This window comes from Diospyros lotus, chromosome 9 (assembly GCF_014633365.1).
Source record: "Diospyros lotus cultivar Yz01 chromosome 9, ASM1463336v1, whole genome shotgun sequence".
Classification (NCBI taxonomy): Eukaryota; Viridiplantae; Streptophyta; class Magnoliopsida; order Ericales; family Ebenaceae; genus Diospyros; species Diospyros lotus.
In genome coordinates, this window is record NC_068346.1 from 3,263,641 (window position 1) to 3,282,784 (window position 19,144).

Sequence of the window (19,144 nt, forward strand, 5' to 3'; positions counted from 1 at the left end):
ATGGGACGTTACAGAGGAAAATATGTTAGAAATTTTGAAAGTCTTGGTCAAGTGTGATGAGTGTTAGATACAACAATTTGGATGAATTATTTGATACAAGTTGATGCTTGAAGCAAGGTGGAGCAAAACTGAAATATTATCAAGTTAAATTGATAGGAATAGGAACCCTTTCTTCTTTAATCAGTCCTTAACGCTCTATGATTAATACAATCTCATGTAGCATAATATCCTAAGTTGTAATTAGTTATGGCTACATGAAGAAAAGGGGAATCAACTTGTTTGTTATCCTTGCTTTTCCTACTAATTATTTTTCTACATATGCTAGACCATGCAGTTTATGTGTATTTATTCAATCTAAATATTCAATTATTCTAATTTAGCTGTAATATGTGAGCTCTGAGCCTCAATGTGCTAAAACTCTCCACTTGCAGTTGGGTCTTCTGTATCCTCATTATTAGGATTGTATACAACTGCAATGAAAGTCGCAGGAGCTAGTAGAAGAGTTTTCCAGCTTCTAGATCGTGAGTCAACCCTGCCAAGACCAGGAGATAAATGCCCCACTGGGTCTCTCTCTCTCTCTCTCTCTCTCTCACACACACACACACACACACACACACAAATGGGACCTCCTGGATGGAGTTCTGTTCTTTTACTACTATAGCCATATAAATCCATTCATGTTATGGCCTTACATGCAGGAATCCAGATGGTGATGTGGAACTGGATGATGTTTGTTTTGCTTATCCTTCTAGGCCTAGTCGTATGATCCTAAAGGTATATTCTTTAGTTTATATATATGCGTATGCGTGTGTGTGTGTAAATCTATACATGTTTGAGTATGTTTGGTTTAGAAAATATTTATATATATTTAGTTTAACTTTATATTTATTTTTTAGAAAAATATATTTTAGTTTATTGTCCTGTCTATTCTATCTTACAAGTGGGCGGATCGTGACAAGTAATACAGTGATGAATAGAGTGTCGTACCCACGAGTACGAACTTTTAACGTTTACTCTAATTGATTTAACCTTGACCTAACACACACATTAACAATGACTTCAACTATAATGAAAACTAATTTACTAAAAAAAGATGCAAACAAAACAACTCTTTTGATTCAAAAACTCTCAAAGTTAAGACACTAGGGTTTGTGAATCCACCGTTGGCCTTCTACGATTCAATTATTCAATACTCGGGTCTTGCTATTCCTTATCCTAGTTTGAAAATCGATGATCCAATGACAACCAAAAGCCTCTCTCGATGGTCATTCAGTTCTATGTATATATATGAGATTAACTATCTCTAGTCAACCTTCGAACATATAAACATGCATTCAATCACGGAGATCATCACAAAATGATTTCATAGGGCATAACGGTATCTCTACCTATTATAGGACCCTACGTTGTTTGCTACCATGTCTAATCCATATTGAATCTCTCGAAAGCAATACAAATCACAAATATGTTCCAATGGTGATCAAGCATCAAAACAGCATTATAAACATAACAAACAATCAATCCGAATGGATAAGAAAATAGTAAACCGAATAACTTTAAATCAAACCATTAGAAGTCGAGGTTTCATCATTCACCCTAGCTATAAACATTTAGCAATGCATGCTCTCAATCAAAAGAAAAAGAAAAGAGTTGGAATCCATAGCAAAGAATTGAGAAAGAAAAGAAAAATACAACCCAAGAGTCTTCCATATTTCGTCATCTTCTTTTCCATGCCAAAAAACTCCCAAAACCCTCAAGAATAAGTCTTTATATAGTGGTTTTTAGGTTATTAAAGTCGTGCATAGTGAAAACTCTCATTTTTCATTGATTTGGACGGAGATGGGCCGAAATCAAGCTTTAAATTGAAGTTCAGAACGCTATCACGGTCCTACCGAGGTATGCTTATTGCTGCAGACCCGTGAGCTCCAGATAGCAATTCCTAAAGCGGTCCTACAACGGTAAGCATTCCGCTGTAGGACGTGAGCTCCAGAAACTAAACCTTATAGCAGTCCTACAACGATATGCATTCCGCTATGAGCCCGCTAGCCTTCTTCTTTAGCCTCTTACTTTATCATCTTCCACTTTTTGGCTCTCGATACTCTTTTGCTTTCTTTTGAATCGATACCCGACCATGCCTCCAAGCTTTATTTCACTCCCATCATACACCAAAAATCACTCTTTTTACTCCATATTCGCTTTACATGTAACGTGTACTTATATTGACAATATTAAGCCCAAAATGAGTAGCAATCATGTTCATTGAATACTTAAATACTAAATTTGGACAACTAAATAAGAGCACAAAATATGTTGATCATTTATAATTGCTTATATTTTTTATTTAGAAAATATATTAAGTTTACATTTATATATAAATATATTTACATATTTTTTAGCTTACATTTGTATTTATATTTTGGCTCATAGTTATATTTCTTATAATTTACAATATATTTTTGTATTTAAAAAATGCAAAACTCTATAATTAATATATATATATATATATATTATACATGGAGAGGGGAGGGGAAGAAAGAAAGAGAAAGATAAAATAGAGGGTAAAATGGTCAAATAACACAATCTGTTAATGGCACAGGAGGCTATTGCCATCTCTAATAAGTTGGGCCTGTTTGTCTTTTTGCCAAACCTCAAGGGTGCAGGTGTCACTTGCCCTTAATTTTTTATAATTTACGCATTGCATACCTTTTAAGTTCTTCTTGAAATAATATTATTTTCAAGAACAATTATTGAAATAGTATTGAGCTGATATTAATTACCAATCTAATATTAACAAGGCCTATTACATAAATGCACTCAGCGAGTGTATTTTTTTATAAAATAATAAATGCACTTGCTAAGAGTATTTATTATTTTATTAAAAAATACATTTGTCAAGAATGTTTATTGTTGTATCAAAATATACTTGTTTGGATATATAGTAAGACATGTAATTTTTATTGTTTTAGAATACCAAGATGCCCCAATATAACACTTGTTTCTTTATCTTCATTGAATAATTTCAAGAAATGCTCCTTTCATCTCTCCTTGATCGCTCCCCCTCATTTAAAAGTACCTTTTAGTTTTTGTTTGTTATGCATTTCACTCGATTCGAATTTCCTTTACTTTTTTCTCTTTCCTTAGCTAGTTAATACACACACAAAAAACTTTCCCTATATTTTGTACCAAGTCCTTGGAACCCCCATTTATTTGTTGGGCGGGTTTGAAAATATGGACTACACTAGAACCAGACTGGCTAAGCCAATGCCCATCTAAAGACCCTAGACAAAGCCATGGATAACATGTATGTTTAGAAAGTCTCCTCATGACAACATGATAAAATGGCATGTTTTCCAACTATTTTGTTTTCCTTTGACAATACTGTCTGATTTGCAGGGTATAACTTTAAAACTAAGCCCTGGTTCGAAAGTCGCCCTGGTTGGCCCAAGTGGTGGAGGAAAAGTATTTCATTATATCTCATCTTTTTCCTTCCCTGCAGATATTAGATGAATAGGGACTTTTTACCATTTGTAATTTTTATCATCACTGTTTTTGTTTCAGACCACAATAGCCAACTTGATTCAGAGGTTTTACGACCCTCTCAGTGGAAAGATTACCCTAAATGGGGTTCCCCTTGTGGAAATTTCTCACAAATATTTACACAATAAGGTAATCTTGCCCCTCGTGAGTGATTTGGCAAATATTCTAGCTGTTGGTATGATCTGGATCCTGTCATCCTTTTGGCAAAAGAGGATATGTCCTTTATCATAAGCAAACTGTTGTCAGCCTGTTAGTACAGATTACTCATACTAACATACCATTGAATTAATATTAGCATGCAGAAATTTCTCACACCACCCTAATCCTCCATGATATCTGAACTTGTAGATCAGTATAGTGAGCCAGGAGCCTGTTCTTTTCAATTGCTCTGTTGAGGAAAACATTGCCTATGGATTTGATGGGAAACCCAGCGAAGCAGACATAGAAAATGTTGCTGTAAGTTTCCAGCCTTTAATTCCTTTTCTTCTTTCTTTTCATCTGTTCTTTCTTTTTGCTTTGTTCTCCCCCTTCTTTGAACAAGGAAGGGTAGAATGATAATCCAATGGCCATACTCATTGATTTTAGCAATAATGCAGAAAATGGCAAATGCCCATGATTTCATAGAAGCATTGCCTAAAAAAAATCAAACTGTTGTTGGAGAACGGGGTTTAAGGTTATCAGGAGGCCAAAAACAAAGAATAGCAATTGCAAGAGCTCTACTGATGAACCCAAGAGTCCTACTATTGGACGAGGCCACAAGCGCTCTGGACGCTGAAAGTGAATTCCTAGTGCAGGTGAGGATTAAATGTTTTGAAACAAAATTAAGGCTATCTATCAAGTTGATGATTTTGTTCATCATTCTCTAACAATCCTTTAGTAGCGGCTAAGTCATAACCGGAAACTTCCATTTCCTCAAATCTCTCCCCCTCTTTTGAATTAAGTAAGCATGTTCATCTTTCTAAGATAAAATACCATGGCATCTCATTAAAGCTTGGACCGTCGTACACTTGGAATGCCCTTTATCATGGCATCTGATCCCATTAAATATGACAGTAAGCTTAAATTCTCCAAAGTATTTCTTCCTGCAGACTCAGTGATTTCACATAACAATAGAAATACCTTTCTTAGGTCTCCTTGGCCACAAGTCTCTATTTCTCACACAGGTTGCATTTCAGTACAGTTCAGTTCTCCATGAATTCTACAAAATTTTGTTTTTGCCATATTGCAGGATGCTATGGACTCCCTTATGAGTGGCAGGACTGTACTGGTTATAGCTCACAGGCTTTCAACTGTGAAAAGTGCAGACTTGGTGGCCGTCATATCTGATGGTCAGATTGCAGAGAGGGGCAAACATGAGGAGCTCCTCGCCAAAAATGGTATTTACACTGCACTGGTAAAGAGGCAACTACAAGGACCTAGAGCTGAATTTTAACGCCACAAAGCACTTAATAATGGATGACGAATGCAATTTTATCAGGAAGAGAGAGTAGAGTGTGAGTAAACAACATTCATGTGTCATATTTGGTTTATCCACCGATCCTTGAACAGTGCTTGCTCTATGGAACTTTTGATTTACTAACTTTTGATTTACTCCAAAAAGATTATCGGTGAGAATATAAAATAGTGTTCTCTTTATGTTTTAGTTTTGAGTTTTGAATTCATTTTGAATTTTATATTTTGAGTGTCTGTTTTGAGATTTTTGAAAATATATTCTTTTTGTAAAAATTGTTTTTAAAATAGAAAACTAAAAAATGTGTTTACTTTGAAATTTTGAGAAATTTTATTTTATAATATTTTTATAATAAATTTGATTCAAAGTTGTAAATATTTATTAATAAATTATAAACTTAATCCAAAAAATTTAAAATATAATATAAGAAATAAATGATAGTCTAACCATATATAATACATTAAAAGTACAAAATACTTTCTAAAATTATTTTTAATTTAACTCAATTATTAATTTTATGATAAATTTATTTTTACCTACAAATTAAAATTTGACATTAATTTTGAGATTTAAATTACCCATAACATAAATATTAAAAAAAATTATAAATCATAAAATAGCAAAATATTGATTTATCCAAAATTTTAAAAATATAATTAAAAGCAAAATTAAAGTAAAAAAACCATTTGAGCGTGAAAAGAAGGCAATAGAGGACGGAAGAAATGACAAACGGCAATAGAGGACGGAAGAAATGACAAACGGGTAGAAAGAAGAAATGACCAACGGCGGCGAATTTGAGTAGGGTAGGCGATGGAGATGGCGGTGGCAGATGTGGATGGCAGATCTAGAAGAGAGAATGGGGTAGGCGAACGGCGAAGTGTGGCGGATTTGGAAGAGATAAAGACGTGTGGCGGCGTAGGCGAACGATGTGCGGTGGCGACGTAGGTGAATGACGTGCGACGATCAGTGTCATACCTAAGTTTTGGGGGCCCTGAGGCAAAATATAAAAAATAGGCCCCCGAAATGTAACTGTTGAAAGTTGAAGCAAATCTGAAAGACTGAATTTAATGAGCCAATCGACAATCAAGAGGCAGCGAGCCACCAGTGATAGCGAGCGATGGAGCAAGAGGCAGCGAGCCACCAGTGACAGCGAGCGATGGAGCAAGAGGCAGCGAGCCACCGACCACAACCCACAAGGGCGAGCGACTAAGCAGCGAGCCACCGGCCAAGAGGGCGAGGCGAGTCAGTGAGGACGAGTGACCGCCGACCGACCAGCAAGAGAGCAAGGGCGAGAGCGAGAAGGTGAGGGCGAGGGCGAGGGCTAGGGTGAAGAGCGACAGATCAGCAAGGGGAAATAGAGGCAGCGAGTAACCGGCGACGGAGTAACAGCGAGAAGTGAGAGGCAAGAAGCGAGAGCGAAGGCGAGGCACGACGGAAATAGAGAAATAGAGGAAAGAGAGGAAGGGTGAAACTTTGCAGACAGGAAAATGGTGGGCGACTGGGCTGGGCTAGAAAATTGACCCTTACAAATGGGGATGTTTTCAATTTATAAGCCCCTAAGTAGTGAAATTTTCATGCGTTTTTCGTGTTTTTGTATTTTGAGTGTATTTTTATTGAAAACACCCAAATGTTATTTTGGGTTTCTTTTGCTATTTTTTTTTTTGAAAATGTATTTTTAAAAATAATAAAAAGAACACGTTTTTAGTATTTTAAAAATTTAAAAACTCTAAATAGATTGAAAATAATAAAGACAACTGGCTCTAAGTTTGTATAGAATAACGGGTTATATGTTGTGAATATTTTAAAGGAGACTAGATGGCTTTACCAATTGAATTTGAGGGGTGTTATGTCATTATGAAAAGTTTAAAGATTAAATTAATGAAATATAAAACTTAAAAAGTGTGGTTGAATTGAATTAAAAGATCAAAATTTAAACTGATAGAATAGAACCGCCGGGGGGGGTACAGCCACGCGGCAAAGATCGATGGCAAACGAATGGACGGCAAGGATTAGGGTTTAAGGTATGTCATCTGATTGTGAGTAGTCAACAGTGAATTCAGAGGAAGCAGAATTGAGAATGGTACATGGACTGTTCGGACTCAATCTCGACCCTCCCTTTGGACCTAGCCTTGGCCCAGCGTCAACCTGTCTCGGCCCTCCTTCTCGACCTAGTGCTAGCCTGCCACGACATCATTGCAACCCCATTGGGTATCTGTGCAGCCGTCTCAGATCTCATTCTCATTAATGACGGATTCCGTCCACATTAATAAGAGTTTCGTCGCCACCATACTATCACCTGAGTACCTTCATCAGCATTGGATAGCCAGTCCCATCACTTGCAAACGCATAACGCATACATGCATGAAGACATCTCTTCCTTCTATATCAATCAACTCTCTTCAGAGTCAATGTATGTTATGATCTCTGACTTACTAATACATTATCTCTCCTTACTCTCTTAGAGGCTGTTTGGCTTAGCAATTTGACCGCATATAAGCTATTTTACAGTGTATAAGCTATACAGCTTTTGAAAGTTAAGTGTTTGGCAAAAATTTTAAGCATAAAAGCTATTCCGCATAAAAGCTGTGATACTAGCGTTTTTCAAAAATTGGTACCCCCAGCTTTGCCCAAAAACGCTGCTAGGTTGACCAATTAAAATACCAAAATGCCCTCACACCGTTGCATCTTCTCCCAACTCTCTTTCTTCCTTCATCTTCTCCCAAACTCTGCTCTACTATAACTGTCGCCGCAGCCGTCACCCTTCCTCCATACCGCCGTCAACATCTTCGTAGTCCAGTTAGGCTGCCGCAAGCAGTCGAAGTGTTGGTCACGCCATCGCTGCATAATCAAGTCGCACCATCGCTGCAACCAGGTCGCGCCATCGCTGCATAACTAGGTTCCAGATCTGCTGCAGCCGTCGCCGAGCACCATCGACCCTCCTCCATTACTGCCGTCACCATCAGGTGCGTCTCCAGCCTTGATCGCAGCCTCCTCCTCCATCGCCGATGGCGTCCCCGATCTATAGCAAAGTATATACAATATATATATATATTACATACAGTGTATATATATATTAATAGTAATATTTTTAAGAAAAAAATAAAAGATGTATAAATATTATATTAATATATTTTTTAATAAGTATGTATAATTTATCTAATATTTAGAAATTAATTTATAATTTTTTTATAAAAAATAGTATTTTTATAAATTTTATTTGATTTATTTAACATTATGTCTATTTTAGTCTTTTTGTCAGTTTTGACAACTTATCAGCTTTTATAAACCAAATACATAACTATTAATTGACAGCTTAAAAGCACATTTATTCAAATACGTTATCAACTTAAACACTATACAATTTTTATGTTAACTGCTAATTAACTTAAAAGCTACCATTAAAAAAGGTAAGCCAAACAACCTCGTACTCACTCCAGCGTCGGAGTGTTTGTAGGTGTCAGTCGCCCCCGAACAAACCCGTTGCCAGAGCCTCAGCCCCACCCCCAATCGTCCTCCAGGAAGTAACAGTACGTATGCAATGTCTAGTGGTAGCATAGATTCATGGAAATAATTTGATTTTATTTATGTGTTTTGTTTGACGAGATTTGGGGGTGAACCAACTGAACTGTAGCCGTCACACAAGACGTTCGTGATAAAGAAGAAGCTGGCGATTGGCGAAGAAGATGAGGCAGAACAGGCCCATTCCTCACTGGATTCGCATGCGCACCCACAACACCATCAGGTACAATGCCAAGCGCAGGCACTGGCGCCGCACTAAGCTAGGGTTTTAATGAGCGCCCCCCCCCCCCCCCCCCCCTCCCCCCGGTGATTTTCAAGTTTCAGAACCAGGTACCCCCACCCCCTCTTGTCTCCCCTACCTACTACTCTTTAACAAATTAGGGTGGTTTTTGGTTCTTTCTGGGAAATTATGAGACTAGGATTAGGATTTCAAGAAGACAACTTGTGAATTTGGTGAGTTTGCATTTGATTTTTGCTTCTTTTTGTTCTCATCTCGTGCTTTTATGATCCTAAGAAAGTAATGGCACACTAATTAAATTCAGTCATGGGCCCGGGGGCATGGTAAATTTTGCAAGCAAAGCTGCAATTCACTTGCATCTATCTCATCTCATCAGTGATAGCAATAAGGGGCAATGGCCAAACAAAGTCAAGAAATAAAAAAGAGAAACAAATAAATAGAGATTTAAGGTATTTCCGTAACGGTAGATTGCCAACAATCACTTAAATTGTACAGAATGTGTGCATTAATGGACAAAAGTTAAAAACATATAGGATAGGAGAGGAAGGGGGGGGGGGGGGGAGAATTCATTACTAAACCGTTGTGCATTGGGCGCGCAATTACCAGCAAACATCAGTGTGTCCAGTTCAGTTCCCAGCAGCACCACCGCCGCCAAAGAGGTAACCCAGGGAAGAACCCCCGCCAGGGGCTGCATGCACTTTGGTCGAAGGCCGATCCTGCGCTCAACGGTAATAAAGCGACCCACTATATTAATTACTACCAAGGATGCTAGCTATGACAAATGTGAAAGAATATATCAAGATTCAAGGCTATATATGTACATATATATATATATATATCCTACTATCAAATATATTTCTTTAAACCGACGTGCTTTGTTTCCCATCTGCAACCCTGTTTGTAAGGGAAATTTAATTTGGGTGTTCCAATCCGTGCTCCAAATTAGAGCAGATCTCGTGTGTCACAAGATCTACCAGTCTAATTTTTGTTGGCTGTCGGCAGGCTTTGTTGGCCAGCTAGCAGCAAAATATATTGAAGAGCCCACCACCACCAGTCCTTATTAATGGTTATGGCCTCTAAAATAATATTCGTATTGCTGCTGGGACAAGGGAAGGCACGTTAATTTCAGAACTGGGCAGCTCAAACACCTTGTCACATCTATGTTAATGACACCAGCTTGAAATGCCCAAAACATTAATTGAGAAAAAAAAGGTGCAGATTTAACATCCATAAGAATTATACCGTGATGAAATTGCCGCAGTTTTGGCCATCTGCTCGCTGATAATTATTGCAACTAGTTCTATTAATGCCGGCTGGAATCTGCTTACTGTTATCTACTGGCTGCAGAGAAGCAGCAGATTTCTGGGGAGGCGCATTATTATTTGATCCCTGCCCCACCTTCTGTGCAGCTTGAGGATTCTTGGTATTAGTCGCATTATTATTTGATCCCTGCCCCACCTTCTGTGCAGCTTGAGGATTCTTGGTATTAGTCTCTCCATCTCCGAACAAGTAGCCCAAGGAGCTATGCCCTCCACCAGCGCTCACCCCGCGACCCATTTTCACTGTTAGTTAGATTTCTTTGGATTAGAAAACCCCAAGCATTGAAAATGATTCAAAGGCAATCAGAAAACAAGTATATATATTGTGGAAATTAACTCAATATTAAGTACAAAAAAATGCAATAAGAAACAAGTATATATATTGTGGAGATTAATTCAATAGTAAGTGACTAGAAATGCAATGGGAACTCAGTATATCGTGGAGATGCAGATGCTCAATATAATGGACAAAAAAATTTCGTTTCAGCATGGTAAATGTCAAGAAATAAATAAGAAGTAAATGGAACCATAAACATAATGGAAATATTATTTGTACATAGACATTGTATTAGTTGCATTGTATAAAAGACGATTAAAACATGTACGACATGCGGACACAAGAACCAAGACATCTCTCTTCAGTGTTGACCATAAAGATGAATCAATCGTTGTGTACCCTACCAATGGTTCATACATCCTCAAACTCAACTACTTGTTGCATTAAATCTGAGACACAAAGGTTCCAAGATGATAAAAAAAAATGTACAAATAAAGAAAATAAAAACCTAAAGCCTCCACCAAGACCAGCCTCACATTCTTCCTTGGGATATGCTCTCAGTATATGGGATTTGTCCTCACCAGACATGAGTTAGGCCACCACGTATTCATGTCGTGTTGGATCGCACTCATCTTTGCTAAATACCATTTCTGTCATTACAAGCCTTTTTCCTTCTGGCAAAACAGAATTTTTATTCTGATTACCACTTGAAATGCGTTGGATTCAAGCCTCCAGAAAAGCTCCCCTTTGAGCTTTACCATTCATGAGGCCAAGATCAACATCTATAGCGAATTAAAAACAAGCAGCAAAACCGTAAAAAGAATTCAATACCAGTCCCAGAATCCTGTTTCCCATTAGTTCATATAAAAACAGAAGCCAATCCTCTAATACATGTAAACGCCAAACACATCGATACATCCGTCCAAGTTCTTAATTCCATAACATAATTCAGCCTCAAAACCCCTAGTCAGCCAACAACCCATTTTCTCCATCATCAGATAACAAAACAGAAATTTAAACATACTGAACAAAATTCGAACAGAGTTTCCACATTTCCTCACGATTCCCAAACGAAACAACAAAATACACTCTATCGAACACATAACCACAAAAGTCAGATCAGAAGAACGAAAGAAGAAACGGACAATTGCGCTTGATCTGATAAAAAAAATTCGCAAAAAGCGATGAAATGTAGGCTTAGCGTACCTCTTCTCCTCTTCCTTCTTAGGGCGAGATCTGAGATCGAGATGAAGAGGAGAGAAGAAGAATGGCTTTAAAACCCACGGACAAGAAGATCTGCATTTGTGCGTGCGTATATATATACATATGCGGAAGCTAAACAGGCGGGGCCGGCCACAGCAACTGCAAGCGGTTTAAATTTAAATTGTGTTTTTAAAAGTATAGTAAATAATTGTAATTCATTTCAAAATGTTATTTAGACACGAAATGGTAACGTTTCAATTTTATTATAAAGTCAAGAAATAATTTATTAAGAGCATTTCACGTCACATAAAAGTGATGTTATTAATAAGAAATTATAAGAAAAAGTAAAAAAGGGGTGGTTGCACAGTTTGTATGTATAAATAGGATAATCTGTTACTTTTGGAATAGAAAGGGAGGGACAGACGGTATCGTGTCACATTACATTACGTCGCGTGGCCTGCTTTGGGCTATCTTTATTTATTTATTTGTCGATGTGCGCCCTCCCTATTTTTGTTTTTCGCTTTGTTAAGCATATGTTTTATATTTTTATATGGTATACCTCATTATGTCTCTGCTTTTTTTTTTTTTTTTTTTTTGTGGATATCTCAAAAGTCATGAATGATGATTTATATTGTACGAAAACACTTTAGAAGTGTCATTTTCTTATTTCTGAAACGTTTCAGAAACGTTTCTTATTCTCGTTTCGAACCTTATTTATACCTATTTTTTTATAAAAATATTTGTTTCTATATTTCCATTTTCGTGCAACATAGATGATGGGCCATGCATGGAAAGCTTCCTTCCTCAATACTCGATCCATTGGGTGCATTTCACTTGCATGCATTTACATTTATCACATGATCATCAGCAAATCATCAATTCATCGTGACCGTGAGTGAGTGATGGAGCGCATCCATATATAAAGTAGAACCAACCGACGAAGACGAGGAGGAGATGGACTGTGACACGTCAACCACCCCACTGTATTCTAGCCTCAATTTAAAGCAACAAATACATTGATCTTACCAAAAAGGGTAGTGTATAGAGATGGGGCAAAATTGTCCTTCTACCTAAGACATAGACTCATTTTTAAATCATCATCTCAAATCCAAAGCGATAATCTCTCTCTCTCTCTCTCTCTCTAACCTTACTCAGCCTTCATGGGTTGCTCGGAAGGCACGACCAGATCAAACTACAAAGAGTATGCAATCTATCTAAAAATACATACAAGCCGTTAAAGAGCTTATAACAAGGAAAAAAGGATAAGCCAAACATCCTCTCATTTGGGTAACTTGAACAGTGTTTGTGGGGGGCATCCAATCAGCAAGCTGGTTGTTCAATTCAACAAGCTTCTAGAGCTGGGTTCATGTTCTTACTCATGGCTTTCTTTTATACAAGTCAAAAACATCAATCAGATGATAAGATAGAAGCAAGTGAACTAACCATGCACTTATTAATTATGCGCTCATTATTACCTCAAACATATATGCTACCTTCTTCTTCCCCCAAGAAAAATTGCATCCCCACCCACCTTATTTCATCAATATAGAACATCAATCATGCAAGTAACAAATTAGATCAACAGTCATTTGAATTAATGCAAAAGAAATACTTGAAACTGAAGATATATGGCTCTCCATGGGATGGCTCAGGGCTGACCATTCCTGCTGTTATATAATGTATATGCATCGTCACGTCAATGATGAACCAGAAGCTTGTGCTAATGACCCGCAAACGGGGGGTAATTAAGGTGGTGGAATCTTCGAGATCTCTACCAAAAGCTTGTGCAGGGCTTGAGGCTTTGAGAAAAAGGGGGAGTGGTCAGCACCTTTAAGGCAAAACACGCGTTCAGGAGGTCTTTTGTTTACCATTCTTTCCTGTACTGTGATAGGAATGGCATTGTCTTCTAGAGTTTCTATGTAGAACCGCCTAACTGAGCCATGGTTCTTGTCAGAAAGAGAGAGTTTCTCCAGAACTGGGGCGAAAGGGATTGGCCTCATCGAAACAGATGCTAGTGCAACATCCTGGATGGCAATTACCAAAATTGAGTTAGAAGAATCAGACACACTAACATAGCTGGACATCTTCCATGTCACACGAAACTGAAGACAAATGCAAATAAAGCTTGTTTTATAGCAGCTTCCGACAATTATCGCCATTAAAGGCAATTTCAAATGGCTTGCCCAAAAATGTCCACATCCAACCACCAGGACAGATATATAAAGAAGATCCAACAAGTAGATCATCTCAAAATGCTTAAATTTTCTCACTTCTGAATCAATTTAAACAATATTAACTAGTTTAAAATAGAAAAACAAAATGGAAGTTTGAGAATAGCATTGAAATTTGATTCTAAGTTTTGATTCTAAGTTTTGGGCAAACTATTGTTGCTGTAATTTTACAATGCTTCTTTTCCTTTAATGTAATAGATATTTGACAGAACTTCAGTTGGAAGCTGATTATGTTATATTAAAAAAAGAGAAAAAACAAGGGGGAAAAAAGCACATTAAAACAAAAGAAAGAGAAGAGAAACCTAAAGCATGTTAATCCATACCTTGGCTGGACTTCGGTGGAATAACAAATCCCTTAATAGTGACTTGTCAAGATCAATTGCAGTTGGGGGGTTAGTGTTCCCATTTGCATACAGAAACTTCTGAGCTTGTTGCATCAGATCATTTGAAGCTGGCTGCAATTTTGTAAACTGTTAGTCATCACAAACACAAACACGTCAATCCCAAGTCATTTAGCATTAGACTCCAGATCTTGTAAAACTAAAATCGTTTTTTTTTTTCCTGATAATAAAATGAATGATCCAGTCACATTGTGAAGCTTACAACTTCAAGCTCAGGAAAAATGCCTCACGGTTAAATCTCTATGGTTGTAAGACATTGAGGTTCACACCGGAACAGGAAAATTCATGCCAGATGGCAGGGTCAAGAATCAAATCTGGTTGGATATCAATGAATTGAATTTTAAGATCACACACTCTCACAGTTAAATAAGGCTCTGCAGATTTCCTTGAAGAATCAGACCAACTTTAGTTTGACAACTTGCATGCAAGATATATTTGCACACAACTTAATTCCAGTAAAGGGTCTTGAGAAACCTAAGCATTATAATTAAACACAAGCAGCATGCCCAAGTAAATTGCACAGGAAAAGTTATATATTATTGAGAGCAATTTAAAAATCTTTACAAGTAACACCGCGTTCTGGATTTTTTAGATGCAGCACTTGCACATAAATCAGGCCAAACTTTCCAATTCCAGAATCATCCACTTGAATGCAAATAAAGAATTGATTAAATTAAATGACTTCAAAGCAATGTGCTAACCTCTTGGGAGAACATATCAAGGGTACTTTGGTCAGTAGTCAACATTGTGGCAGCAATATAAATGGCTTTGGAGACTCTACAAGGAAACAGCTCCATTGCATAAGATATACATGTGCCACCAAAATCATGTCCTACCAGGATCACCTGAAAAAAATCAAAAGCATAAGAACTAAAATAAGGAAAAGTCCCAAGCTGTCTGTCACAGGAACTCACTGGCTTTTCCAACTATCCATTTAGCATCTCAACAACAATGTGCCAGCTCAGGCAATATTTTGGATTCACATACTTGTTAAACCAAATTTAGAGGTTAGATGAGATTGAAAGAGTTTGAAATACCAAAAATTTATGAATATAAGCACCCATCTGTATGCAAGGAGAAAACTTCAGTACTTCAGTTATATGCCTGCTTTATTAACAAAAAAGTCGCAGTAACTTCCACTTTCCACTTTATGGCTTCTCTTATTCTTTTTCACAGAGAAAATAAACTGAGAAATAGAAAAGCACCTTTTCCCCTTCAGCAAGTTTTCCAAGAAAATCAGTAAGTGGTTTCACATATTGAGAAAGACTTGTAATGCCGTTCGTATCAAATGAATGAATTCCAGAACCCATCAAATCTATGGCAGTAACTTTGAATCCAGCTCTTTCTAGAAGAGCTATAGTTTTGTACCAACACCAGGCACCAAAACCACCTCCATGTACAAGGACAAAATGGTTGGTCTCGAGATCATCAAGCCTTACATCCTGTCAAAATAAACTAAGTTAAAAAAGTATATGAACAGCTTAGACAGCTCAGAAAAGAGCTCACTTTCTTGGAAACAAAATCAAACAACTGATGCAGTTGAAAGAAATTATTTAGCAAAATAAAAGTCAATAACACAATGGAAATACACCTAGCAAAGAAATGAATTTTATGAATCCCACTTAGACAAAAATTACTGAAGGCACAAAAGAATTTGGAATTGAAGCATAACAAGACCATTTACTATAAAGCTTAAGATTTTATCGTTCAATTAAGATTTGATTTGATGCATTTTAGAAAGTCTTCTTATCCATGTGACAACCAAACTTAGTGGATCATCACTGCAAAAGACAAAACTGAGCATTCATGTGAAGCACATGGCAAAAGATTTCCGTAGGTGATCTCTTCTGTTGAAGCACTAATGGTGGACTACATCATTTATGATATTAAATTGTTGGAACACACCACAAACATTGGCAAGGGCATTCATGTACCAACAAAGTCAAAACTTTGTGACAATAGATCAACTTATGGTAGGAGCAACAGTTGGACCAACATATTCAGGGGGATTTTTTTTTTTTTTTTTTTTTTTGTGGGAAGGGGGGGGGGGGGGGGGTGGAGGGAACAGAGATCTCAGCTGCTTTTTAAGATAATACTTGTAAAACTTGTAATACCCCGGAAATTATAGAGGTTCGGAAATAATTTTGAATTAAGTGATAGGATGAAATTTGAAGGTTTGGAGACCGAAGAATAAGCCTGGAAGGGTGAAACGGTGAAATTAGAACTGTCAACCTAATGGTTGGAATTGTTGACAGTTTGCTTAGAACCGTCGACAGAGTGATGAAGCAGTCAGAAAGGTTGTTGGAAATTTCTACGGATTGAGGAAATACTGTTACTGACAAGAAGGTTCAGCAGATAGAATTGGTTGATCTCCCAAGATTCTAGAGGTTAATTGAGGTTATCCTAAGATACTAGGATTAAGTCCCAAATTAGTATTGTGGATTAACAGAACCAAAGAAATGATTTTGGAGATACTACAGGCAGCTGGACAGCAGCTAGAATGAATTTCCAGATGTCGTCCAAATGCTGGCTGATTAGTAGAGAGCCTAGTAAAATGCAAGAAAGGACTAAAATGCCCTCATCTATAATGAGCTGAAAGCTGGAGTTCAAGGGTATATCTGGAAAATTAAATTTTCAGCTTTGGACTTAAGCTGATAGATCTTGAGGAGCTGAAGTTAAGCTGATGGCTTGGGCAAGCTTACATATGTCTATGTGGCTGGGTTGGTAGATGGCGTTAGTCCAAAGACAATCAGCTGAGAGCTGAGCTGCAAGAACTGGAGGCTTGCCACCTGTCTGTTCTTGCTTTACATGGAATGGAATAACGAATAACTTCTAGAAATTTGTGTTGTTGGCAGCTGAGAGAAAGGAGCCTAATTATATTCTTCTAGAAGGCAAGGGTTGCCAGATGCATAGAGAGGGCTGGGGGGTGGATTTTGTGCAGTCCTAAAACAGAAGAAGAAAGAGAAGTTGTACAGAATACAGCATGCTAGATGGTGGAAAATTGATGGTCCCATAGTTTGTAGAGTTTGATTTGGGGGGGAGGGGGAATCGATAAAACATTAAGACTTAAGAATTTTAGCATCCTTTGATCTTTTAATTTGTAGTGTATATGTAAAGTAAATATCGAGTAAAAAACAACACACTAAGTACACAAGGTTCAATGCCTACTGCGGCATCCACCTTACAAGGCCCAATCAACCTCATGTTCCACTATCAAACCACTGAGGTTTTTCACTTCAAGTTCACCTCAAAAACTTCTTACAACTACCCCTAGATTTCTCCAGCCTCTAGGTAGCCACTCACCACAATGACAAGTTTTTACTTTCTTACTGCACAACAATACAAGTTTGTATATATCAGGTTTAAGTCTTAACATATCATTTGTATTACAGAAGAAATAGAAGTTTTTATAAACGGCAGTCCTCTATAAGTACAGTCAAAATTTCATCCACGTTCAAAAATTTCTTCTCATCTAAAGAGGATTAGCGGGATTAAGACTTGGTGTGCTGTTGTTTATCTCTTTCTATGGAGGGGCTATCACCAACTAATTCCAATTTGTGGACCCAAACTGTGTTAAATTGCTTCTCCAGATTGTTCTTGGATAATTTAATCTTGGAGTTTGAGAATTACCAATAAGGATAACTGTACATATAGGGTGCCATTGAGATACACGATGCATGCAACTTTCTCCATTTACTTTGAAGAAAAATATATAAACTCAAGAGTTAGTTTTACTCTGTTCACCCATAGAACTTTCCAGGCACTCAGTTGAACATAGTAGATTGACTAATATACACAACACATATTAATGGTTGGGTGCTTGAATGTGCTCAACCATTGAATAAAGCCTACCACCAGCGACTAATTCACATTAAAAGAACATTTCAAAGTCCAAAATTAAATTGGAGCTTTCGCCCAACAACAACCCGTGCTATAGTTTTCCTTTTTATTTTTTATTTTGACGGACTTTCGGTGATAGAAACAACCAACTCGGTGACCGTCACGACGTCACCCTCTCGGTATCGTTTCCAATTTAAACTTGGGAAATATTTTATGACTTGAATTCTCCCCAAGTAGAATCCAAAGGTCCAATTTTATCTACAGCTACAAAATACGAAAATGTTTGACTAAATACGTACAAAGGTAAGAAGAATTCTAAAACGTTAAAACACTCAACAACAGAATTGCGATGGCATTCTTTTAAAACGCAAAAAAGAGAAACAACGAATAAATTGGACCGAAAAAATAAAAAAATTAAAAAAAAAAAAACAACAACAACAACGACGACAACAGCATCAGCACCAAGAATTAGGAACAAAAGTTCCACATTATCAGTTCAAGAGCCGAAATACCAAAACCTGATTAACAAGCTGGTGAGCCGGAAGCAGAGGATCGGTGAGGGAGCGCGCCCTAGAGCTCGAACTCCGAGGCAACGGCGGCTGCTTATTGGAGCTTGGCGCCGGATACCGCAGCGAAGCCGATCGATCAAACGGCAGCGCCCCGCCGGTGAGGTGCTGGTGCTGCTGGAACAGAATCGCGGCCGCGAGAGCTTGCTCGTGAATCACTGATTCCTCCTTCTTCGCCGACCGAACTCGAGTCCATCGACTGCTCGAACCAACACCGCCGCCGCCGCCGCCAGGGGTAACCGCCGACTGGCTCGATATCCGCTTCGTCGGCTTCTTCTTCACCGCCTTCCGAGACAGGCATAAGCCCATTCCGATTGTTGCATGTAGAGATAGATATGTATCGGGAATATTATATATATATATATATATAGGGAGAGAGAGAGCGCGTGTTTCAGGCGAAGACTGAAGAAGAGGAACGGGAAAAAGGAAAGAGGGGCGAGAGCAGTCAGACGACAGACGGTTCCTCCTGTAAAGAACACAACAGCGTAAATGCGAGTGCGATTGGAACAAGATTGCCCTTGATTTTGTTAATTATTGCGAAAGTAGCCTCCCGAGCACTCCAT

General features: G+C 37.8%; 4 protein-coding genes and 1 pseudogene across 14 annotated transcripts in view; 2 read left to right on the forward strand and 3 right to left on the reverse strand.

Annotated features, from left to right (window-relative positions):
• Positions 1–5,179, forward strand: part of LOC127809591 (ABC transporter B family member 27-like) — an 86,857-nt gene extending 81,678 nt beyond the window's left edge. For 5 of the 6 annotated variants that reach the window (XM_052348495.1, XM_052348502.1, XM_052348494.1 and 2 more), the window contains 7 exons: positions 432–564; positions 699–774; positions 3,394–3,459; positions 3,559–3,666; positions 3,886–3,993; positions 4,134–4,331; positions 4,766–5,179. In XM_052348495.1, the coding sequence (XP_052204455.1) occupies positions 432–564; positions 699–774; positions 3,394–3,459; positions 3,559–3,666; positions 3,886–3,993; positions 4,134–4,331; positions 4,766–4,969 (893 nt within the window). In that variant the 3' untranslated portion in view covers positions 4,970–5,179. The remainder of the gene's footprint in view (positions 1–431; positions 565–698; positions 775–3,393; positions 3,460–3,558; positions 3,667–3,885; positions 3,994–4,133; positions 4,332–4,765) is intronic. The other variant, XM_052348492.1, reaches the window with a different exon arrangement.
• Positions 1–11,690, reverse strand: part of LOC127809597 (protein SPIRAL1-like 2) — a 40,379-nt gene extending 28,689 nt beyond the window's left edge. Inside the window, exon 1 of one of the 2 annotated variants that reach the window (XM_052348511.1) lies at positions 11,547–11,613. The gene's annotated coding sequence lies outside the window, so the exon portion shown is untranslated. Of the gene's footprint in view, positions 1–11,546 lie in introns of both variants that reach the window. The other variant, XM_052348510.1, reaches the window with a different exon arrangement.
• LOC127810024 (60S ribosomal protein L39-3-like) lies at positions 7,993–8,787 on the forward strand (annotated as a pseudogene).
• LOC127809595 (protein SPIRAL1-like 2) lies at positions 9,259–11,620 on the reverse strand. 4 transcript variants are annotated; one of them, XM_052348509.1, is made up of 4 exons: positions 11,547–11,613; positions 10,203–10,306; positions 9,987–10,142; positions 9,259–9,460 (listed from the first exon to the last, which is right to left on the reverse strand). In XM_052348509.1, the coding sequence occupies exons 2-4, from the start codon at positions 10,299–10,301 to the stop codon at positions 9,371–9,373; spliced, it is 345 nt and encodes a 114-aa protein (XP_052204469.1). In that variant the 5' UTR covers positions 10,302–10,306; positions 11,547–11,613; the 3' UTR covers positions 9,259–9,370. The 4 variants fall into 4 exon arrangements, with proteins under 4 accessions (XP_052204469.1, XP_052204468.1, XP_052204467.1 ...); XM_052348508.1 differs by having other exon boundaries at positions 9,261–9,460; positions 9,987–10,310; positions 11,547–11,620; XM_052348507.1 differs by having other exon boundaries at positions 9,261–9,460; positions 9,987–10,321; positions 11,547–11,620.
• Positions 11,691–12,806: 1,116 nt separating the features above from the next.
• LOC127809593 (putative methylesterase 11, chloroplastic) lies at positions 12,807–19,079 on the reverse strand. 2 transcript variants are annotated; one of them, XM_052348503.1, is made up of 5 exons: positions 18,534–19,079; positions 15,381–15,617; positions 14,877–15,020; positions 14,098–14,244; positions 12,807–13,567 (listed from the first exon to the last, which is right to left on the reverse strand). In XM_052348503.1, the coding sequence occupies exons 1-5, from the start codon at positions 18,888–18,890 to the stop codon at positions 13,289–13,291; spliced, it is 1,164 nt and encodes a 387-aa protein (XP_052204463.1). In that variant the 5' UTR covers positions 18,891–19,079; the 3' UTR covers positions 12,807–13,288. The 2 variants fall into 2 exon arrangements, with proteins under 2 accessions (XP_052204463.1, XP_052204464.1); XM_052348504.1 differs by having other exon boundaries at positions 14,098–14,229; positions 18,534–19,072.
• Positions 19,080–19,144: the final 65 nt, after the last annotated feature.